We start from the raw sequence: 20,180 nt of genomic DNA on the forward strand, positions 1-20,180 counted from the left end.
TTGCAACAAGTATCCTCCTTACTACCCATCACCCATTTAGCCCATACCTCCCCCCACCTCACCTTCAGCAACCCTTAGTTTGTTCTCCATAGTTAAGAGCCTGTTTTATGGTTTGCCTTTCTCTCTCTTTCTTTCCCTGATGTTCATCTGTTTTGTTTCTTAAATTCCACATATAAGTGAAATCATATGGTATGTGTTTTTCTGTGAAATGACTTATTACATTATATGTCAACTAACTAGAATTTAAATAAAAACTTGAGGGATCCCTGGGTGGCGCAGCGGTTTGGCGCCTGCCTTTGGCCCAGGGCGCGATCCTGGAGACCCGGGGTCAAATCCCACGTCAGGCTCGCTGCATGGAGCCTGCTTCTCCCTCTGCCTGTGTCTCTGCCTCTCTCTCTCTCTCTCTCTGGGTGATATCATAAATAAATAAAAATTAAAAAAAAAGAAAAAGAAAAACTTGAAACAAACAGAAAAAGAAATAAAACTAATCTATGGGGAAAAAAGCTTTTCATCTTTGTTGACCTGTCGTAAAAGTAAGATAAATACCATGAAAATATAAATCAATCATCTTTCTTTGAAAACTGTCTTATGCCTCTTTAACACTGGTGCATGGTATTAATTTTCATGTTTTTCCAAATAAGTAGTTTTCCAACCATCTTAGGTAAATAATGAAACCCCCTTTTTCTGGATGAATTTCTTCCCTTTCTTTGAGCCACTTATTTCTTCCTTCTTATCATGGATCCTTGGATCATCATGTATCTTCTCTCCTAAGAATGTCTTCTCAGGTATTCATCCTCTTTATTTCCTTTGGTGGTGAACAAAGTTCAGACCTCTCATCTTGAACTTAGAAGCTTTTTAACAGTGTTCTCCAGGTGGCCTAATTTCTTATACCTTGGGCATATTGCTCAGAAAGAATTTCCTTCATTCATGTCACACAAACTTGATTAAATTTTTCTTTACCTTCCAGTTTCTGATTCTTTTTCTTTTTCCTTCCAGTTTCTGATTCTTACTCAGAATTCCATCTTCTGCAAGGAGTAGTTTTCCTTCTTAATTTTCTCAGTCATTCTTTTTCTATTATTTAAAAAGTTTTTGAAATTCAATTTTAAGACTTTACCCATCCACCTACCTCTGTATACTTGTCTATCCGTCTGTCCATGCACCATCTGTTTGACCAATATTTACTGAGTAAATGACTAATTCAAGGTATTCATATAAGTAGCTACATATAAGTAGTTATAAAAGGGTTATAATGCAGATGTACTAATAGATACAGTCTCTGTCTCAGGGTCCAAATGTACATAGTAGAAAAATAATGACAGGCACTTTTTTTTTTTTTTTTTAAATTTTTATTTATTTATGATAGTCACAGAGAGAGAGAGAGAGAGAGAGGCAGAAACATAGGCAGAGGGAGAAGCAGGCTCCATGCACTGAGAGCCCGACGTGGGATTCGATCCCGGATCTCCAAGATCGCGCCCTGGGCCAAAGGCAGGCGCCAAACCGCTGCGCCACCCAGGGATCCCCGACAGGCACTTATTAAATAGTGCTATGGTGGGGAAAATACAGGACCGTGCTAAGAACCTTCAAAGATGAGAGAGAGAGAGAGCACGTGTGAGTGCACTGCTGTTGAGGAAATGAAAATAGTCCAACAGAGTTAGAACTCATAGCAGAAAGATGAAACTAGAAAGGTCTGAAGGGACTCTATTAGAAGGACCTTATATATCACGTTAAGTACAGTTGACTCTTGAACAACATGGGGATAGGAGCACTGACTGCCCCTGCAACGTAATAAAAAGTATGTGGGGGAACCTGGGTGGTTCAGTGGTTGAGTGTCTGCCTTTGGTCAGGTCATAATCCTGGGGTCCTGGGATCGAGTCCTGCATCAAGATCCCCAAAGGGAGTCTGCTTCTCCTTCTGCCTATGTTTCTATCTGTGTCTTCCATGAATAAGCAAATAAAATCTTTTTAAAAAGTCTGTGTATAACTTTTGACTTCCCCAAAACTTAACTATTACTGCTTACTGTTGAGTAGAGCCTTACTGGTAACATAGTTTATTAATGTATTTTGTATATTATATGTATTGTATATTGTATTCATATAATACAGTAAGCTAGGGAAAAGAAAATGTTATTAAAATCATAAGGAAGAGGAAATATATTTACAGTATTAGAAAAATCCATGTGTAATTGTAGGGAGCCATGACAGTATTTTATACCAAGGGAATGAGAGTTTGCTGATTGTAGAATACATGGTAGAAGACAAGACTGAGAGCTAAGGGGACCTATCTGTGCTGCTCACATGATAATAACTTGATTAGGATAGTGACTGTGGAAGTAGAGATTAAGGGAAAAATTGAGAATTAAATAGTTGAATCAGTAAAATGTGATTGGTGGGGTGTCCAGAGTAAAGAAGAGGGAGAAGTAAAAACTGAATCCCAAGTCTTGGGCTTGAGGATGTAGGTAGGTGGTGGTACCATTGCCAGAGATAGGGTACATCGGTGGTGAGAAGAATTTGTGGGGAAGATGGCAAGACCAGCTGAAATATTAGAGAGAACAAACAAATATGCTTATAGTTCAGGTCTAAATCAAGGCTGCAGTAAGGCTGGGACTTGGAGTCTGATTCTCTGGAGGTCCACAGCTCATCACAATACTCTGCTGCCTCCTCTGCAAGCTGGTTGGGTTAGAGAGGAGGTGATGATGGCTTTGTGAGTCCTACCTGAACATGCATCTCCTCCTTACTCCTTTCTTAAGTTGTGAATTTACTTCATTTGAATTAATTTAACTTTCCTTTTTTCGTTCTTTCTTTCTTTCTTTCCTTTTCTTTCTTTTCTTTGTTTTGCTTTTCTTTTGTTCTTTTCTGTTCTTTTCTTTTTGTTTTCTTTTCTTTCTTTCTTCTTTTCTTTTCTTTTCTTTTCTTTGCTTCCTCTTCTTTTCTTTCTTTCTTTCTTTTCTTTCTTTTCTTTTCTTTTCTTTTCTTTTCTTTTCTTTCTTTCCCTTCTCTTCTCTTCTCTTCTCTTTTCTTTTTTCCTTTCTTTCTTTCTTTCTTTTGACTTCCTATTTAATCCATAGCTATGCTGCTTACATTAGTTTGAGATTTATGTTCCATTACAATGATACTTATTGTTACTAAATGTCATGTTTGTATTCTCAAGGTCTTCAGATCTTTGAGGCAGCCTTTTTTTTTTTTTTAGCAATTTTCTATTCACTATTGCAACATTTGAAAAGTTAGCATCTATGTTTGTTATTTAGTTATTGCATAGTTTTATGAAATGTCATGAAAATTGCCTCTATATCTTCTCTTAGTGATGTGTTAGAAGTGCTCTTATTTTTGTCATGCCCAATAGAATGCTGCTTCTCTCTGGGCACTCAAAAAATATTAACAGCATTTTCAAAGTGATTTTCATGGAAGAAGGGAACATGAACATTTTTAGGAGTTAGTGATGCCAGGGACCATTTCATTATTTTTTGAAATATTGTTAAAATCTCAGGGATACCATCTAACCCTCTCCTAGCAGTGCTACTTTAAAAGAAAAGGCATAGGGAAATTTGTTAGGATCCTAATTCAACAAAGATTTTTCTTAATTCAACAAAGATTTTTCTTCTAACTTAATGTGTTCCAAATGTGACAAGAAGTGTAGTGTGACTTTATCTCCTTTCTAAAGGAGTTATGTTTAAATAGAAATCTTGATAGCTCTTTCATTGACGAACAGTTCTGTGCTATGTGAGCACCTCCATACTGTTCTATTATCAGATAAAGGGGACACTCCACATTAGCCATTGCACAGAGGATATTGACTGGCTGAGGCTGCCATCCTAAGATGCCATCCACAGATGGGGTGGCTTAAACAGCAAACACATTTCTCTCAGTTCTGGAAGCTTAAAGTCTAAGGTCAAGGTGCCAGCAGGGTTAGTTTCTAATGAGGCCTTTCTTCCTGGTTTGCAGATGGTCACCTTCCCACTGTGTGCCTACACATTGTAGCCTTTCCTCTGTGTTCTTGCAGGGGGAGAGAGAGACAGAGAGAGAGAGAGAGAGAGAGAGAGAAAATGATCCATTTGTGTGTCTGTTTCTCTTCCTATTAGGACCCCCGTCTCCTGGGATTAGGGCTCCCCTCTTATGACTTCACTTAACCTTAATTACCTCCTTAAATTCCCTCTTTCTCCAAATATAGTCACATTGGGGGATGAGGGCTTCAACATATGAATTTTGGGGGACACAATAGGGTCCATAACACAGAGATAATAGAGCGCAAGGAAACTTTGGGGGTTTTTCGCCTTTTAGATTTTGTTCTAGCTGGGAACTACGTATTCTGGAAATAAAACTCCTCTTTTTTCCCCATAAGAAAATAGAATAATTAATCATATTTTACATTTCATGGTATTTAACATGTTAAGTATGGAAAGTTGGGTGGGTTAGTGTGGCTGCAGCTAATCAATCTTGATTTTCCAAGCTGGAGCAGGCTGTCTTTTCAGGTAAAAAGCTGCCCAGTGTGTTTGTATATGTATGCCCACATGTTAAGACAGGGCAGGGCAGGAATCTTCTTGATATGATGCATGTTTCTCTAAGAGGCATCATTAACCATAATCTTTCATGAAAACTGGTCTTAGAGATCAGTGAGCTGTGAATTCACTTGTTTGGGGGCATTCAGTTTCGATGAGACTTGAATTTCCATGTTGGAAAAATTGCCTCTAGACAGTCCTGGAAACTTTGGAAACCTCTTTTGTTTTTTGTCCTCTAGTCATTTTGATAGGGCTGTAGAAGAATGGAGACAGTTCCACTGTGACCTTAATGACCTCACACAGTGGATAACGGAGGCTGAAGAGTTATTGGCTGAAAGCTTTACTCCCGATGGTGGCCTTGACTTGGAGAAAGCTAGGATGCACCAGCAGGTGAGTGCTCTCCATCAGAGGGTAGGGGTCTGCTCAACAGGTGGCACATTTCTTTAGGATGTGCCATTTAAGGCTGATTTTGAAAGGAAGGACTAAATATATTAACTTTTCAGGAATATGTAGAGAACCTATAAATTTGTTCCAGTTCTCCTTTCCAAGTTCCAAAATTTAAGAAACATTGGCGTTTAGAATTTTTTTTATTTATTTTTTATTTTTTATTTTTTTGGCATTTACAATTTCTAATTAGGGTTTTAAAAATTTAAGTTAAAAGTGCTCTTTAATGGTTAATGGAAAAAAAATTTATCTTTAAGGTTTTATGTTCAGTGTAACATTTGTTAAATTTTGTATATAAGACTTTATTAAGGACAGAAGGATATCTGCATATCTCACCTGTTTTCTGTACTTTAATACTCTTCATCTTATTTTTCTTTGCAGAATTGGTAATATTCATACAAGGAAATTATTCTGGAGCTGAGTCAGGGCCACTGCTCATGTGAATCTAATTCAGTCTCAGGGAAATATAACATAATAGCTAAATCAGTTCTGTTAATATTGGGTCTTTAAAAATAATGGTCAAAGCAAGCAAAATTTCAGTTTACATTGTTAAAGATATTTTCTCTTTTATTAAATCCTTAAAATCTACTTTATGTAGAAGTCTCACAAGGAGTTAGAACATGTAAAAAAAAGAAATTAGAACATGCTTTTATTTTTTTCATGAGCATGTTAATTTTCATGAATTTTACTTTTAGAGTTATAGATAAGAACTTAAATTTGACCTTACAATATCCTTTTTTAGTTTGTTACTTAAAAATTTACAGACTTATAAAGCCATATCTCAATAAAATACACACTGAGGTTTATTTACATATGCTGGGACATAGGAGTTGTAGTGGTCTATACATATATATGCATTTAGAAATGCTTTCAAGCACATATTTGGAAGAAGAGAAACAGTCCACTTTACTCAAACATAATTGATGCTTAGGCTTCAATATAAACAGCTGTTATTTACATTATTGGTTGTCCTCTTCCAGTGTATTTTGCATGGTGACGTTCAGGAGAATGGGTTAGATTTCAAAATAGATTATTCCATTTAGTGTGTTGATTGAGATGTTAGTAAAGTGTTTTAAAATGCCTTTTTCATGAGCAGAAAGATTCTTCTAGGACTTTCTCTAACACTTAAACTGTACCTGGTACACATAGTAGCTTTGTGCATCCATTGCATAGTTAAGTAGTGGAGTTCATCCTGAGTTGTACTCTGTTACAGGAACTTGAAGAGGGGATCAGCAGCCATCAGCCCAGTTTTGCAGCCCTAAACAGAACTGGGGAGGGGATTGTACAGAAACTCTCCCCCACGGATGGAAGCTTCTTGAAAGACAAGCTGGCAGGTTTAAACCAGCGCTGGAATGCCATCTTTGCAGAAGTGAAGGACCGGTGGCCAAGGTGATTTAGCTGTAGTAACTTGAGGGCACAGGGGTAAAGATATTTTGGTAGAGCCTTTTAAGATGCAATCAGATGAATTCAAAAAATCTTCTATTGTCTGATATCACGATAGGAGTTGTACTGACATTTACCTCTATTGTGATGTTCTCTATTTTTAGAATTTTGTCTCACTGTATTTTTAGGCTACCTGCAAAGCCTCACTTTTCTACTCAGTCATACAATGTGAAAGATTTATTTTTCTCATTTTTGACATTTTAGTATCATGTGGTGACTATGTGGCAGGAACTTGAAGTAGGCGAAGAGCAGTCTTGACTTGCAGTCTCAAGATCTGGGTTTGGGGTCAGACTTCTTACACATTTCCTGATTGGGCCTTGGGATCTTCCTCTAAAATCCCTCTTACTTGGTTATTCTTAAAGTCAAAGGGTGTGTTACATTCATATATGCCAGTGCTTTGTAAATAGTATAATTCCTCATCTATGTAATATAATAAACATAATGAATTATTATTTGCTTTTATGTCAGATTATGTTATAATGCCCAGCTTTTACTGAGTGTCTTCTGGTTGCAAACATGTTTGATTACCAGGGAATATAGTACTGAACATTACAAATTATTTTATATGTTACTTTAAAATTATTTGAAGTTATTTTTGAGATTCAAGATTTAATGGTGGACTTCTACTTTGCTTAACATGTTTCACCCCATTAATGATCTTATTTTTAGGTTGATGATAGTTTGGGTTGGAAAGTCCTCTTTTTTTTTCTGCTAATTTTAACTCTGTAGATGATGTGTTGGTTGAGGAATAAGCTATCGTTTTTGTTAAAAAAAACTAACCTAATATTTTATTAAGTCCTATTTCATAATGTGAAATACAACAAAAAATATGGAACTATGAATATTTGGCATATGGCAGCTTTTTATAAAATAAAATCATCTATTGTTTTGTGTGTTTTGGTAAGAGGCAACTGATGGCTTGTGCATTTGGGTGGAGAGATTGCCATGTGGCAGAGACTGTGTTTGGCACCTGGCACACATTGTTTCATTTTATCCTCTCAACTCCTCTGAAAGGACTTAGACCTATTGTGCAGCTTTTGAAACTAAGGCTCAGAGAGAAGAGGTTAAGTAGCTTGTCCAAGTCTCATACAGAAAGTTAGTGATGGCATGAATTTAGGCTCTCAGATACTGTGCTTGAACAAATTCGGCAAGACCATAGAACTCTCCAAGGGGAGGGATCTTGAAGCTGAGTGTTGAAGCATTTGTAACAATTTCCCATAAATTAATCCTCGAGAGGGCGTTCTAGGGAAACGAGTAGAACAGGCTAAGGTTGGAAGCATGAGATAGCATGGCCAGGTGAGAGATCTGCAAAATTATATGATGAGGAGGGTTCGAGGGACCCTGGGTGGGATTGGAAGCTGAGGTCCCAAAGGGTTTTATGTGCCTAGCTAACGCATTTGCATGGAGAGTTCTCCTAGTTTGTAAGTCATCTAGCTCCCAGGTCATCTTAAGGAAAAAGATGTACCTGCTGGCATGATATTAGCAATAATAGCAGAAATTCTCCTAAAGATTTTCAAGTGGGTCTCTGGGGAATATGGTAATTATTGCTCTAGGAACTAACAAGGTGAAGCTAATACATATTTTACTCATCTTGAGGACAAGATAATAATGAATCTCTTCTCCAGCTTCTTGTATTTTAACTAGAGCAATATTTATTTTCATAAATTTATGTTTAAATTCATTTCAGGTTGTAACTTATCTTAAATTGGGGCCACCTTGCAATTTTAAGAGCTTGTATGTGTACTGTTATCAGAATCATTGAGGAATAACACAGTGTAATTTGTTTTTATATTGAGTGCTTGTAGTTAAATATTTGCACAGTTCATCAACGTATGCTGTTATTCCTTAATGAGCAATTGTTATCTCCTGTTTGAACATAAATTTATAACTTGTTTTTACTCTTAGGGATAACATTTAAAATAGATTATATTTTGCTGGTTTGCAGATGAAAATTTTGTGTGACTCAAGTATATCTTCTTGAAATTACTTGATGTTAGTTTTTTTCATAGATATATTTTCAAAATACTGTTAGTCATGATCACACAACATTGGAAATATAAATGCCAGCCTTTTTTTTTAATACAAGGTTTAAGGGGATCCCTGGGTGGCTCAGCAATTTAGCGCCTGCCTTTGACCCAGGGCGCGATCCTGGAGTCCCGGGATCGAGTCCCACGTCGGGCTCCCGGCATGGAGCCTGCTTCTCCCTCCTCCTGTGTCTCTGCCTCTCTTTTTCTCTCTGTGTCTATCATAAGTAAATACATAAATCTTTAAAAAAATAAATAAATACAAGGTTTATAATAGTGTTCGGGTGCTTACAAAGTTGTTACATTAACTAGTCTTCGATATAGAGGGTAAATTACCTGTTTTGGTATTGTCAGTGTATAACAATTAGTACCATTGCTTTCTTGCTTGATTGATTTTATCTTGAAGTAATGTTCCCTCTTGAAGGATACTTAAAAATGTAAACTTGTAATTTTTTAGTGATTTTCTTTAGTTTTTAACATTAAAATACTCTTCTTCAAGTATTACTCTCTGTTAAATATACAAATATTTCTTTAGCATTCGATTATATTTATATATTGCATCATGTGTTAGGTATTTTGTGATTAAAAAGTCATAGCCATAAAAAATGTAAATTTTTATTCAGGTTGACACAATGCAATTAATTAAAAAATTGCACTCAATTTTTAAACCAGCAGCTAATAGCCACAACTATAAAAATGATGATACCACCACCAAGCTGTAAATAGCTTGCAAACCCTCTCTGAAAAATATATAATCTTGTTCATCTTATGAGTTCTAGTCATATTCTCATCTTCTGACAGATGGTTTATATACTTATAAATGTTATTCTTATAACATTTAAAAGATCTAATTAAGGCAGTTCCTTTTTTATATTCATATGACTATTTGTTTCCTTATATCCTTTAAAACTTTTGCTTTGTTTCTTCTAGATCTCTTTTTATAACTTGGTGCTATATTCAAATATAATACTTATTTTAACGAGCTAACAAAATTTCCATTTTTTCTTAGACTTTCCTAATACTTGTAAAAATTTTCCATTCTCAGTATCTTGCCTTGTTCTTATTCTTTTCTTCCTATGAATAAAGTAGAGTAATGGTTGCCACCTAATGTGAATAATATGTCATATAATGATGACTTTTTATCTTCATGCACTACTCAAAGAAAATTAGGTTTTTCCTTTTTTTTTGGAGATAAAGACATTTTCTTTCTTCTTCTTCTTTTTTTTTTTTAACCATCCATTATGTTGTACAATGGTCTGTAGCTTAAAATCTTTGGTATTGGGACTCCTGGGTGGCTCAGCGGTTGAGCATCTGCCTTGGGCTCAGGGCGTGATCCAGGAGTCCGGAAACGAGCCCACATTGGGCTCCCTGCAGGGAGCCTACTTCTCCCTCTGCCTATGTCTCCGCCTCTCTTTTTTTGTGTCTCTCATGAATTAATAAATAAAATCTTTTAAAAAAATCTTTGGTATTAAATTTCTGCAGAATTTTTCATAATGGGAGAAGATAATGCATAGTTTCAGTGTTTTTTAATTTAATGAAGGTAGAATTTTTATTCTCATATTACCAAATAATCTTTAGTATTGCAGCAAGTATACATTACTATTAACACTCACTTAAAATATATATTAAAGATAATTATTGAGAATTTTTATGTGTGGTATATTTAGTCAGGATATCCAAAGCAAATATATAATGTTCTTCCTAGTTGGATAATTTTTGTCAATGTTTTTCGATAATATATTCTTTTAGGCTAAAAGGAGAAAATAAGCAGGTGATGGAATATAGAAGAAGACTAGGTGAGATTATGTGTTGGTTAACAGAGGCCGAGAATGCCATGCAAAAGAGATCAGCCGCTGAGCTGGAAGAAAACTTTCAAGAACTGACAGTAAGTGGTTTATTTGTTTCCGTATTTGCCAGTGTTTTTTGGTGCATGAACACTCACACCAAAAATAAGATATTGCATGACTGAAGAAGAAAATGGGAAGAAGCTTTGCACTATGTGGTAAATGTGGTGAACTTTCATGAGGAATTTTTTTTTAAGAGCTGATATAATTTTGTTCTTGCAGAGGCAAGGTTTCACACACAGAAAAGTGGTAAATCATGTATCCTCAGTATTAGATCAAATATTTTTAGGATATTTTAAAGAGAGTTTGTTTTAGAATATAATAGTATTGTGAAGTATAGTTCTTTCCTTTTAGATTGAGAAAATAATTACTTGATTACTCACTATAAAATTGAGTTTTACAAGAAAACTCAAAGTGACTTGAGAGCAACTCATCTCAGCGTACTTCAGGCTTACCATGATGGTTTTATGAATCAAATATCCTTTGTTGATCCACAACCAACAGGAATTGTTTATAGTTGTATATGTATACAATATATAAAAATACATAATTATGGATATATGTAAATGCATTAAAATACATTTTTATATCTATAAATTTCATAATTTTTGTGTTAAGAATTAAAACTTATTGCAGAACAATAAGACTTATGTGCTCACATTTTTACTAAAAAAAAGAAATTGTGTATGAGTGTTGATACATGTGCTGAAGGCACATGTGCATGCATTAAAGTATGCCTGAAAGGATACTCACTAATTTGATTAAAGATTTTAAGGAGGATGATTGAGGCATTTTGGGAAAGAAACTTTGCATAATGATGAAAAATACATGGCAAACGATGACTAAGAGTTCTTTTCAAAATGTGACAAATATCTAACAAACTTGTTCCTTTTTTTTCTTTTTTTCAAAGACTCTATGTATTTATTCATGAGAGACACAGAGAGAGAGGCAGAGACACAGGCAGAGGAAGAAGCAGGCTCCATGCAGGGAGCCTGATGTGGGACTCGATCCTGGGACTCCAGGATCATGCCCTGGGCCAAAGGCAGGCACTAAACCGCTGAGCCACCCAGGGATCACACTTGTTCCTATTTTATCTAAAAATTTCAATAGTTTTCTTGGAACATTCCATTTTGTAAACAATTTGGGGACAGTCACAAAGAGTGGGGCAGTATATTAGGGTAGGTAAAGAGAAGGTAGAGATGGATGCATAAAATGTTCCTGGTGCTTCTTTTTTTGCCTTTGATTAGAATACACATTATTTTCATTATCTAAGGACAGTATGTTAAAGTATCAAAGAAAGTATGATATGATATGACCCTGTTTAAGAGATGGGGGTCGAGGAGGGACCAGAACACAACTTCATACAAATGCATCCTGAAAGTGTGTGTTCATTCCTGGATCAGTTACAGTTTGTTAACATAAGTTTAGGCTTCTTACAAATTTATTTTCCAAGAGAAGTTAAAGACAATAGAAGACATTCATAAAAATATTTTAAAGAGAGGTTTTTTTTTAAAAAAATATTTTATTTATTTAAGAGATAACAAGCAGGGGGAGCAGCAGAGGGAGATGGAGAAGCAGACTCCCCTTGGAGCAGGGAGCCCCAGATGTGGGGAGCTCAAATGTGGGGAGTCTCAGACGCAGGGAGCCCTAGACACGGGGCTCCATACCAGGATCGCAGGATCATGACCTGAGCTGAAGGCAGATGCTTAACTGACTGTGCTACCCAGGCAGTCCTTCCCAAAGAGATTTTTTTTAAAATTTTTATTTATTTATGATAGTCACACAGAGAGAGAGAGAGAGAGGCAGAGACATAGGCGGAGGGAGAAGCAGGCTCCATGCACCGGGAGCCCGACGTGGGATTTGATCCCCGGTCTCCAGGATCGAGCCCTGGGCCAAAGGCAGGCACTAAACCGCTGCGCTACCCAGAGATCCCCCCCAAAGAGATTTCTGATATAGTTCTTGACCTTATAACCACAACTCTATTCTGACTCTTTTAGGACTTAACCCAGGAGATGGATGTACAAGCTGAAAAACTCAAATGGCTGAATAGAACTGAATTGGAAATGCTTTCAGATAAAAGTCTGAGTTTACATGAAAGAGAAAAAATTTCAGAAAGCTTAAGAATTGTAAATTCAACATGGAATAAGGTGTGCATTAAGGATTACTGTGATGACTCTCTCATCGTTATTGATTTTGTTGTCAAAGGAGTGAGATCATGTAACTTTTGCTTTTAAGTGTATCCAAATTTGGGCACGTTTACTAATGCTTTTTAGTTTGTGATTATTATTTTTTCATCTGTCATAGAAACTTATATTCTCAGAGAATACTTTTTATTTTAAGTGGGATATTTTGGTCTGGGGTTTTTATATTATATACTATATTACATAAAGAATATATTTTAGAATGAGGCAATAAAATGCCAAATAAAATTATAAAGTTGTAAATTAAGAGCATTAAAATAATTCTCTGATGTTGCACATGACTTTTTACCTATGTAGGTTTATTTTTATTGATTTTATTCATTTAATTATTTTTATTTTTAATGATTTATTCATTTATTCATTGATTTACTAGGTTCCAGGTAGAATGTAATAGCATGTGCTACGAATATGACTAATACAAGATCCTTTTCCTCATGCCATTATTATTATTATTATTATTATTATTATTATTAATTATTATTTGCAGTTAAGACAATCACAAGCAGATAAAGTAATAGATTTCTATTTCTTTTGCGCTGGTACACACCATCTCAGAGTGTGAGGTCTGTCTGAAATACTGAATGGATATGTCTCTGTCCCTGGTTTGGTAGATGCCTTATTAGTCATTTTTCCCCCTTCTTGATCCTCTTGAAATGATAGCCATCATCCTGTATCTAATGATGCAGATGCTTTAGTGATCTAGACTCTCTAATTGAGAATTACTGCCTTGATGATTCACTATTACTGATGACTCAGATGTGTATATCTCTGGCCTTGACCTGTCTCCAAACTCTAGATTTGCATGTACAGTGGCCTGTTCAGCATGCCCGCTTGGATGCGTAATAGGCATCTCAAACATACAAAATTGAGTTCCTGTCCTCCACCTCTTCCTTGTGCTTTACTGTACTTCTCCCATCTCAGTTGTTGATAATTACTCATTATTCTTTGGCCAAAACCTTTAGAGTCAATCTAATGTGAGTTATCTCAATTTTAAAAAACTCCAAAGCTTGGAGTCACCATTGTCAGCTTCTTCTTCAAAATACATATCAACTTTAATGGATGATTTGATGAATGGCTACATGGCTAGATACATGATAAAACAAATATAGTGAAATTCTAACAACTGTCAATGTTGGGTGGTACAACTGGTATTCTCTGTATATTTTTTTCATTTTTTTTTTTTAGGTTTGTGGAATTTCAGAAGTTTGACTGCTTTTCGCTAACATCATTGCCACTAACTTGTTTTTAAGCTGCCATCATCTCTTGTCTTGATTACTGCCATGGCTTTCTCACTGGTCCCTGCTTCCTCCTTGGCTCTTTGTCGAAGTAGCCAAAATATTTGTTAAAACTTAATTCAATCCAAGTAACTCCTCTGAGCAAAGCCCACTAAGTGTTTTCCATCTCACTCAGAATAAAGGCCAAAGTCCTTAATGTGACTTATTAGGCCCCTGATGTTCTGGCTTCCTGTTTTCTCCCTAACTTCGTATTCTCTTCTCTCTGCCTTACGCTCCTGTCCAGACATGTTGGCTCTCTGTCAAACATGCCAGACTCAGCTTGTGCGTATTCAGTCAGAGCACACATCTATTTTTAACATAAAGAATGACAGTGAACATTGTGTAGAATAGGGCACCCTGGTTAATTTGGGGGCACTGTGTTAGACAAAGCCAGAACTACCTTTATCATAGGATTCCATGTAGAATTTACTCTACTTAGGTAAATTATGACTGTTCAAGGTCAGACAATGCTTATTGTGCAGAAAATTTTGATACATGCCTGTTGGAAAAGACTAACCTAAGGTATTTCATTCATGCATGCATTTATTCATTCAGTAGTTTTTGATGGGACTCTTGCTTTATGCCAGGCACCATTTTTAAGAATTAAGAATACAGCAAAGAGTATGACACTGCTTCTAACCCAAAGAGTTTATTGTGGATGAGACAAGTAGGCAAGCAGTTATAACATAGAGATATCCATAGGGACATAAAGATAGAGCACTTACCTGGCTTTGGGTGGTAATCATGGAAGATTTTCTGAAGGAGATCATATCCATGTTAGTTTATAAAGAATGAATGAGTATGGGTCAGATGAATAATGGGGGAAGGGGCATGGCAGGGAGGAGAAGCAGCAAGTGAAAGGGTCTAGAGGAGACAGAGAATGAGCATGGTGCATTTGGGTCTTGGAAGTAGCTTAGTGTGAAGTGGATGGACAAGAGATGCTTGTAGAGACCAGATCCTAATGGCCTCAACATGCATCACAAGGAAATTGAGCTCCACCTTGAGAACAGTTTACCACCTGGAGAGCAGTGGGCAGCTACTGATGGGTTTCAATCAGAAGAAGGTTACATTTTGAAAGATCACTATAGCTGTACAGTAGAGTGGATGGAGCGATACTAAGATAGATAGCCTTAGGACATCAGGATATGAGGTAACTCCTCTGAACAAAGGCCACTATCCAGATCAGGAAAACTGATCTGAAATGGTCAATTAGAGTCATTAGACTGCCTTGTGAAGGGGGTTATCAGGAAAATGGATGATGAATTCAGTATTGGACATGTCTGAATATCCAGTTGACAAATGAGCTGGACTAAAAGATGTATTTTTTGGAGTCTTCAGCCTCTTAAGACTCCATATGATAAATGAAACCATTAGAAACCAGGACACAGAGAAAGCCAGGGTCAAGGGTAAGAAGACCAAAAATCCTACCCTGTAGAATGTCAGTATTTAATGGATGGGCAGAGGAGAATGAGCTGGTGAAGGATGCTTAGAAGATCCATCAGAGAGGTAAGCATAAAGACAGGATTGCAGAATATTAACAGTATCCCAAGGAGGGGGAGGGATAGCATTAAATATTCCAAAGGGCTCGGCCAACTGAGGACTGGATGGCACTCTTCACAGTAAAGTCAGTGGCGGCGGGTGGCAGGGGAGAGGAGGGTGCTCTGGGAAGACTGCAGTGGATATGAAGGTGGAGACAGAAGCTCAGGCGTTGAGGGGGAAGAAAAGCAGCAGAACTATCACTTAGAATAACACTTCCTCTTTCAAAAATATAATCATCTTTATTTATATAGTATTCTTCTTTTTGTTTGGCCTGATGCTGTAGATATGCAGAGAAGTGCCTAGCACATTGAAGGAACACATCCAGGAACCCTGTTCTGTGTCTCAGACAAGAATTGCTGGTAAGATACAGTTTATTTCTTAACCAAAAAGTTTTTTTTATAAGCATAACAAAATTTTATGATTATAAGTATCATATGTGAGTTAGAAAAACTTATTTAAAAACACAATGCCATTGTGATTTATTATTCTACTTTTCAGTTATTTGAAAAGAATTTTTTTTTTTTTGAACACAAGACAGGGATCCCTGGGTGGCGCAGCGGTTTAGCGCCTGCCTTTGGCCCAGGGCGCGATCCTGGAGACCCGGGATCGAATCCCACGTCGGGCTCCCGGTGCATGGAGCCTGCTTCTCCCTCTGCCTGTGTCTCTGCCTCTCTCTCTCTTTCTCTGTGTGACTATCATAAAAAACACACACACACACACACAAGACATATGTCACTGCCCGGTGTGTGCAAGGCATTCCTTTCCATGGCACCTAAGACTTCTCACCCTTCCTGGGCCTCCTTTGCAGAGGCCGCTGAAGGCAATGGGAAAGTCAGATGGGGGATTGAGGAAGATCTTCTGGGGACCTGCAGTTTCTCAGGACATTGGCTATAATCTGCTATGTTAACGTGTTCTGGTGTTGTGTTAATTAGACACTGATCATGACTGAAAACAAAAAGTTTAGATGGATATCCTTGGAACCAGATGGGAGATGGGGATTTAGAAGAGTTCTCCATCCCAGGGAAGGTATTTACTGACAAATGATGATGACTAAGATTGGGAGAAAGAAGAGTTTTCTCACTTTTTCATTTCCATATCTCTTTGTCTGGAATAGAGGGCAGGCTACTGAGCCAGTAGCCACTGTGGTCACTGCTTATCACTGCCTTGTGGGCTCTCAAGACCTCCTTGCCCTGCTCTCCTTCTGTTGAGTTACCAGGCAAACCCCCAAGTGTGATGAACCCTAATTTTCCACTTTCTCTGTGCCAGCTGATTCTCTCCCTCCTCCTCTTCCTCTCCTTCCCCTCCCCTCCTTTTCCTCCTTCTTCCCTCTGCTTTGCCTCACTCTTCCCTGTCCTCCACCCACCATCCTTTCCCTCCTTTTCCCTCTTCCTTCCCCTTTCCCTTTTCCCTCCCCTTCCTCCTTCTGTTTCTCATTAGGATTCTGAAAAAGTGGTGAGTGACGAGATTTTTAAAAAAAAAACTTTTTTGAGAGCAGCCCAGTGGCGCAGCAGTTTAGCGCCGCCTGCAGCCCAGGGCATGATCCTGGAGACCTGGGATCGAGTCCCACGTCGGGCTCCCTGCATGGAGCCTGCTTCTCCCTCTGCCTGTGTCTCTGCCTCTCTCTCTCTCTGTGTCGCTCATGAATAAATAAAATCTTAAAAAAAAACTTTTTTGAGGTTGCAAGCTTGGTAAGGGCCAAGTTAGTGTTCTGTTTTACTTATATTTCTTAGTACCTTGCACAAAAAAAATACCTGGGGCCTGATTGGTTGGTTGATTATATTAAAACTATTTGAATTAACATGTGGGCACTGTTGCCTTGCAAACACAGCTCCATTCTATACCTACAGGGAACAGACTTGATGCATTTTATGAAAGAGCAATAGGTTATCGTACCTTTTTAAACATCATTGTGACAAAGTAACAGAGAATATTTTAATACACATTTAGAAATATAGAAAAGCTAACAGCAGAACTATACCTTCCAGTAGGTTAAATCGTAATGAATAAGATATTCATCCCTGGGACAGGTAAGAGACCTGAAACTTATTTCAGTATGTCCTTCTCCTCCTACACAGTGTTCTAATTCAATTTATTCTTCTTTTTATTGTGTTAGAAAAAGAAAACCATTTTTTAAAAGATTATTTATTTATTTATTCATTCATTCATTCATTCATTCATTTATTCATTCATGAGAGTCACAGAGATAAAGAGAGGCAGAGACACAGGCAGAGGGAGAAGCAGACTCCATGTAGAGAGCCCAACATGGGACTCGATCCTGGATCTCCAGGATCACGCCCTGGGCTGAAGGTGGCGCTAAACTGCTAAGCCATCAGGGCTGCCCTAAAATTAACCATTTTTTAAGTGAACAATCCAGTGATACTTAGTACATTCACAGTATTGTGCACTTCAAACCTCTGTCTAGTTCTAAAATATTTCCATTATTCCAAAGTAAAACCTCTTACTCATTTAGCACTTTCTTCCCATTCCACTCTACCCCCATTTTGTGGTGACCACCAACCTGTGTTCTGTCTCCATGGACCACCTAGTCTGGATATTTCTCATATAGTGTTTCTTTCACTTGGCATATTGTTTTTGAGGTTGATCCAGACGAACTTCTTGCTAACCATCCTCGAATGGATGCTCAGCACTGGTAGACAATCCTACTGCACTTTTTTCCGAGTGCTCCTTGTTACCCATCTCTCAACTAATGACCTCTTTTCGTTTTTAAAAGATAAAATACTTTTTGTCCAACAAGATCTTATTTTTCCCATCAGAGAATCCCTATAAGTAGGTTTACCTACATCTGTTCTCACAAACTATGCGTACTTCCTTCCTATGCCATGGAAGAATGATCTCCCTTTCTTTCTAGGATCATCTCCTCCACTTGTGCTTTGGATTACAGCTTTTCTTGATTTTTTACTTACCCTCCTTCTCTCCTCCCTACTGGATCATTCTCACTGGCATATATTTGATGCATGCAGCTCTCATCTGTGCATTTTAACTGATGTATAATGTTCCACCGCACAGATCCACAGCGGTCCTCAGAGCTCTCTCTTCTAGTATGCTTACCAGTCCCATGGCATTAGCCATGTTTTAACTTTAGAGGGTTCAGCCAGTTCTTAGGCCAATACATTTGAAGTCACCCTTGACACTTCTCTGTGTTTAACATCTAATCCATCAGCAAATTGTTAGTCCCTTGTCTCATCCCAGCCACTTCTATGGTCTTGAACACCATCTGTTTCATCTGTGTTTCTGGAATAGTCTCTCACTGTCCTGATTCTACTCTTGCCTTACCAGTCTTCCATAGTCTATTCTGATAGCAGCTAAGTCACGCTTTATAAACATACATTTTATTGTGTCACTCCTGGCTCACCACAATCTTGCTGTCTCTTTCGTCATCCATAGTGAGTGCTAAAGTCTTACTGTGGGCCAGAAGACTATGATTTGCCTGCTGTCCCATAGCTCTAATTTCATTTCTTATCACTTTTCCCTTTGTTTATTCTACTTCAAATGCATTGGTCTACTTGCTATTTCTAACATGCTGAGGATGTTTCCATTTATGGCTTCTGTGCTTGCTGTTTATTCTTTCTTCTTCAGATGTCCTTTCAGATCTCTACATGTTCTACACACTCCCCTTCATTCAGTTCTCTCCTCAAATGTCACCTTAGATAGGCCTTTCCTGACCTTGCCCACCATATCTCAAATATATCCTGTCTCTCTCCATCTTGGATTGCTTTTACTACATATCCTCTGTCCATTTACCCCACCAGAATGCAGGCTCCATGAGGGTGGGCTCTTCGTCTTGCATACTCCCATACCTGCAGCATCTAGAAGAGTAACTTGTACACAGTAGGCCCCCTACTAGATTTTTGAAGGCTTGAAACAATGAATGTTCAGGTTGTTTTGGGTTTTTTAAACTATAAAGAAAGTTACAGTGAAGATTGGACAGACTGTTATGTGAGGTATTCTTTAGGGTATATAGTAGTAGAATTGCTGGATCATAGAATATGGATAACTTCTACTTGACTAGATACTGTCTAGACCCTTTGTTCCAGTTCACACTTCCACCAGCTGTGGGAGGGCTCTCATTGCTCTACATGTTATCAGAACTTAAACATTGTGTTCTCAGGACCCCTTTACACTTTTAAACATTATTGAGGACCCTCAAAGAGCTTTCCTTGTGTGAGTTATGTTTATAAAGATTTACCTAATTAAAAAACAAATTTGAAGAATTATGTATTAATTTGTTTAAAACAGCAATATCCATTTATTGTTAGTAAAAATAATATTTTTTATAAATATAATGTTAGAAATGAGTTTTTTCAAGACAAAAACAAATTTAATTAGAAAAGTGGCATTGCTTTACATATTTGAAAATCTTTTAGTGTCTGGGAAATTAGAGGACACCTGGATTCTCATTTCCACTTCTGCATTTAGTCTGTTACGATATCACATGTCATGTAGCCTTGAGTAAAAAAAAAATACTCAAAACCACAATGAAATACCACCTCACGCTGGTCAGAATGGCTAAAATTAACAACACAAGAAACAACAGATGTTGGCAAGGATGTGAAGAAAGGGGAACTCTCTTGCATTGTTGGTGGGAATGTAAGCTGGTGCAGCTACTCTGGAAAACAGTATGTGGGTTCCTCAAAGAGTTGAAAATAGAGCTACCCTGCAACCCAGCAATTGCACTACTAGGTATTTACACCAAAGATACAAATGGAGTGATCCGAAGGGGCACCTGCACCTCAATGTTTATAGCAGCAATGTTCACAATAGCCAAACTACACACAAAGGCCAGATATCTATCAACAGAGAAATGGATAAAGAAGATATGTAATATAACTCAGACATCAAAAAAAAAAAAAAAGAAATATTGCCATTTGGAACAACATGGATGGAAAAAAGAGGGTACT

The 20,180-nt window shown here is 37.4% G+C and overlaps 1 protein-coding gene across 1 annotated transcript in view; it reads left to right on the forward strand.

The window, feature by feature from the left end:
• The window catches only part of UTRN (utrophin), a 488,613-nt gene that overhangs the window by 214,316 nt on the left and 254,117 nt on the right, over positions 1–20,180 (forward strand). Inside the window, 5 exon segments of the mRNA NM_001012395.1 lie at positions 4,732–4,882; positions 6,150–6,325; positions 10,153–10,288; positions 12,245–12,394; positions 15,545–15,620. Of these exon segments, the coding sequence (NP_001012395.1) occupies positions 4,732–4,882; positions 6,150–6,325; positions 10,153–10,288; positions 12,245–12,394; positions 15,545–15,620 (689 nt within the window).

The sequence above is a fragment of the Canis lupus genome, chromosome 1, assembly GCF_011100685.1.
Source record: "Canis lupus familiaris isolate Mischka breed German Shepherd chromosome 1, alternate assembly UU_Cfam_GSD_1.0, whole genome shotgun sequence".
Taxonomy (NCBI): Eukaryota; Metazoa; Chordata; class Mammalia; order Carnivora; family Canidae; genus Canis; species Canis lupus.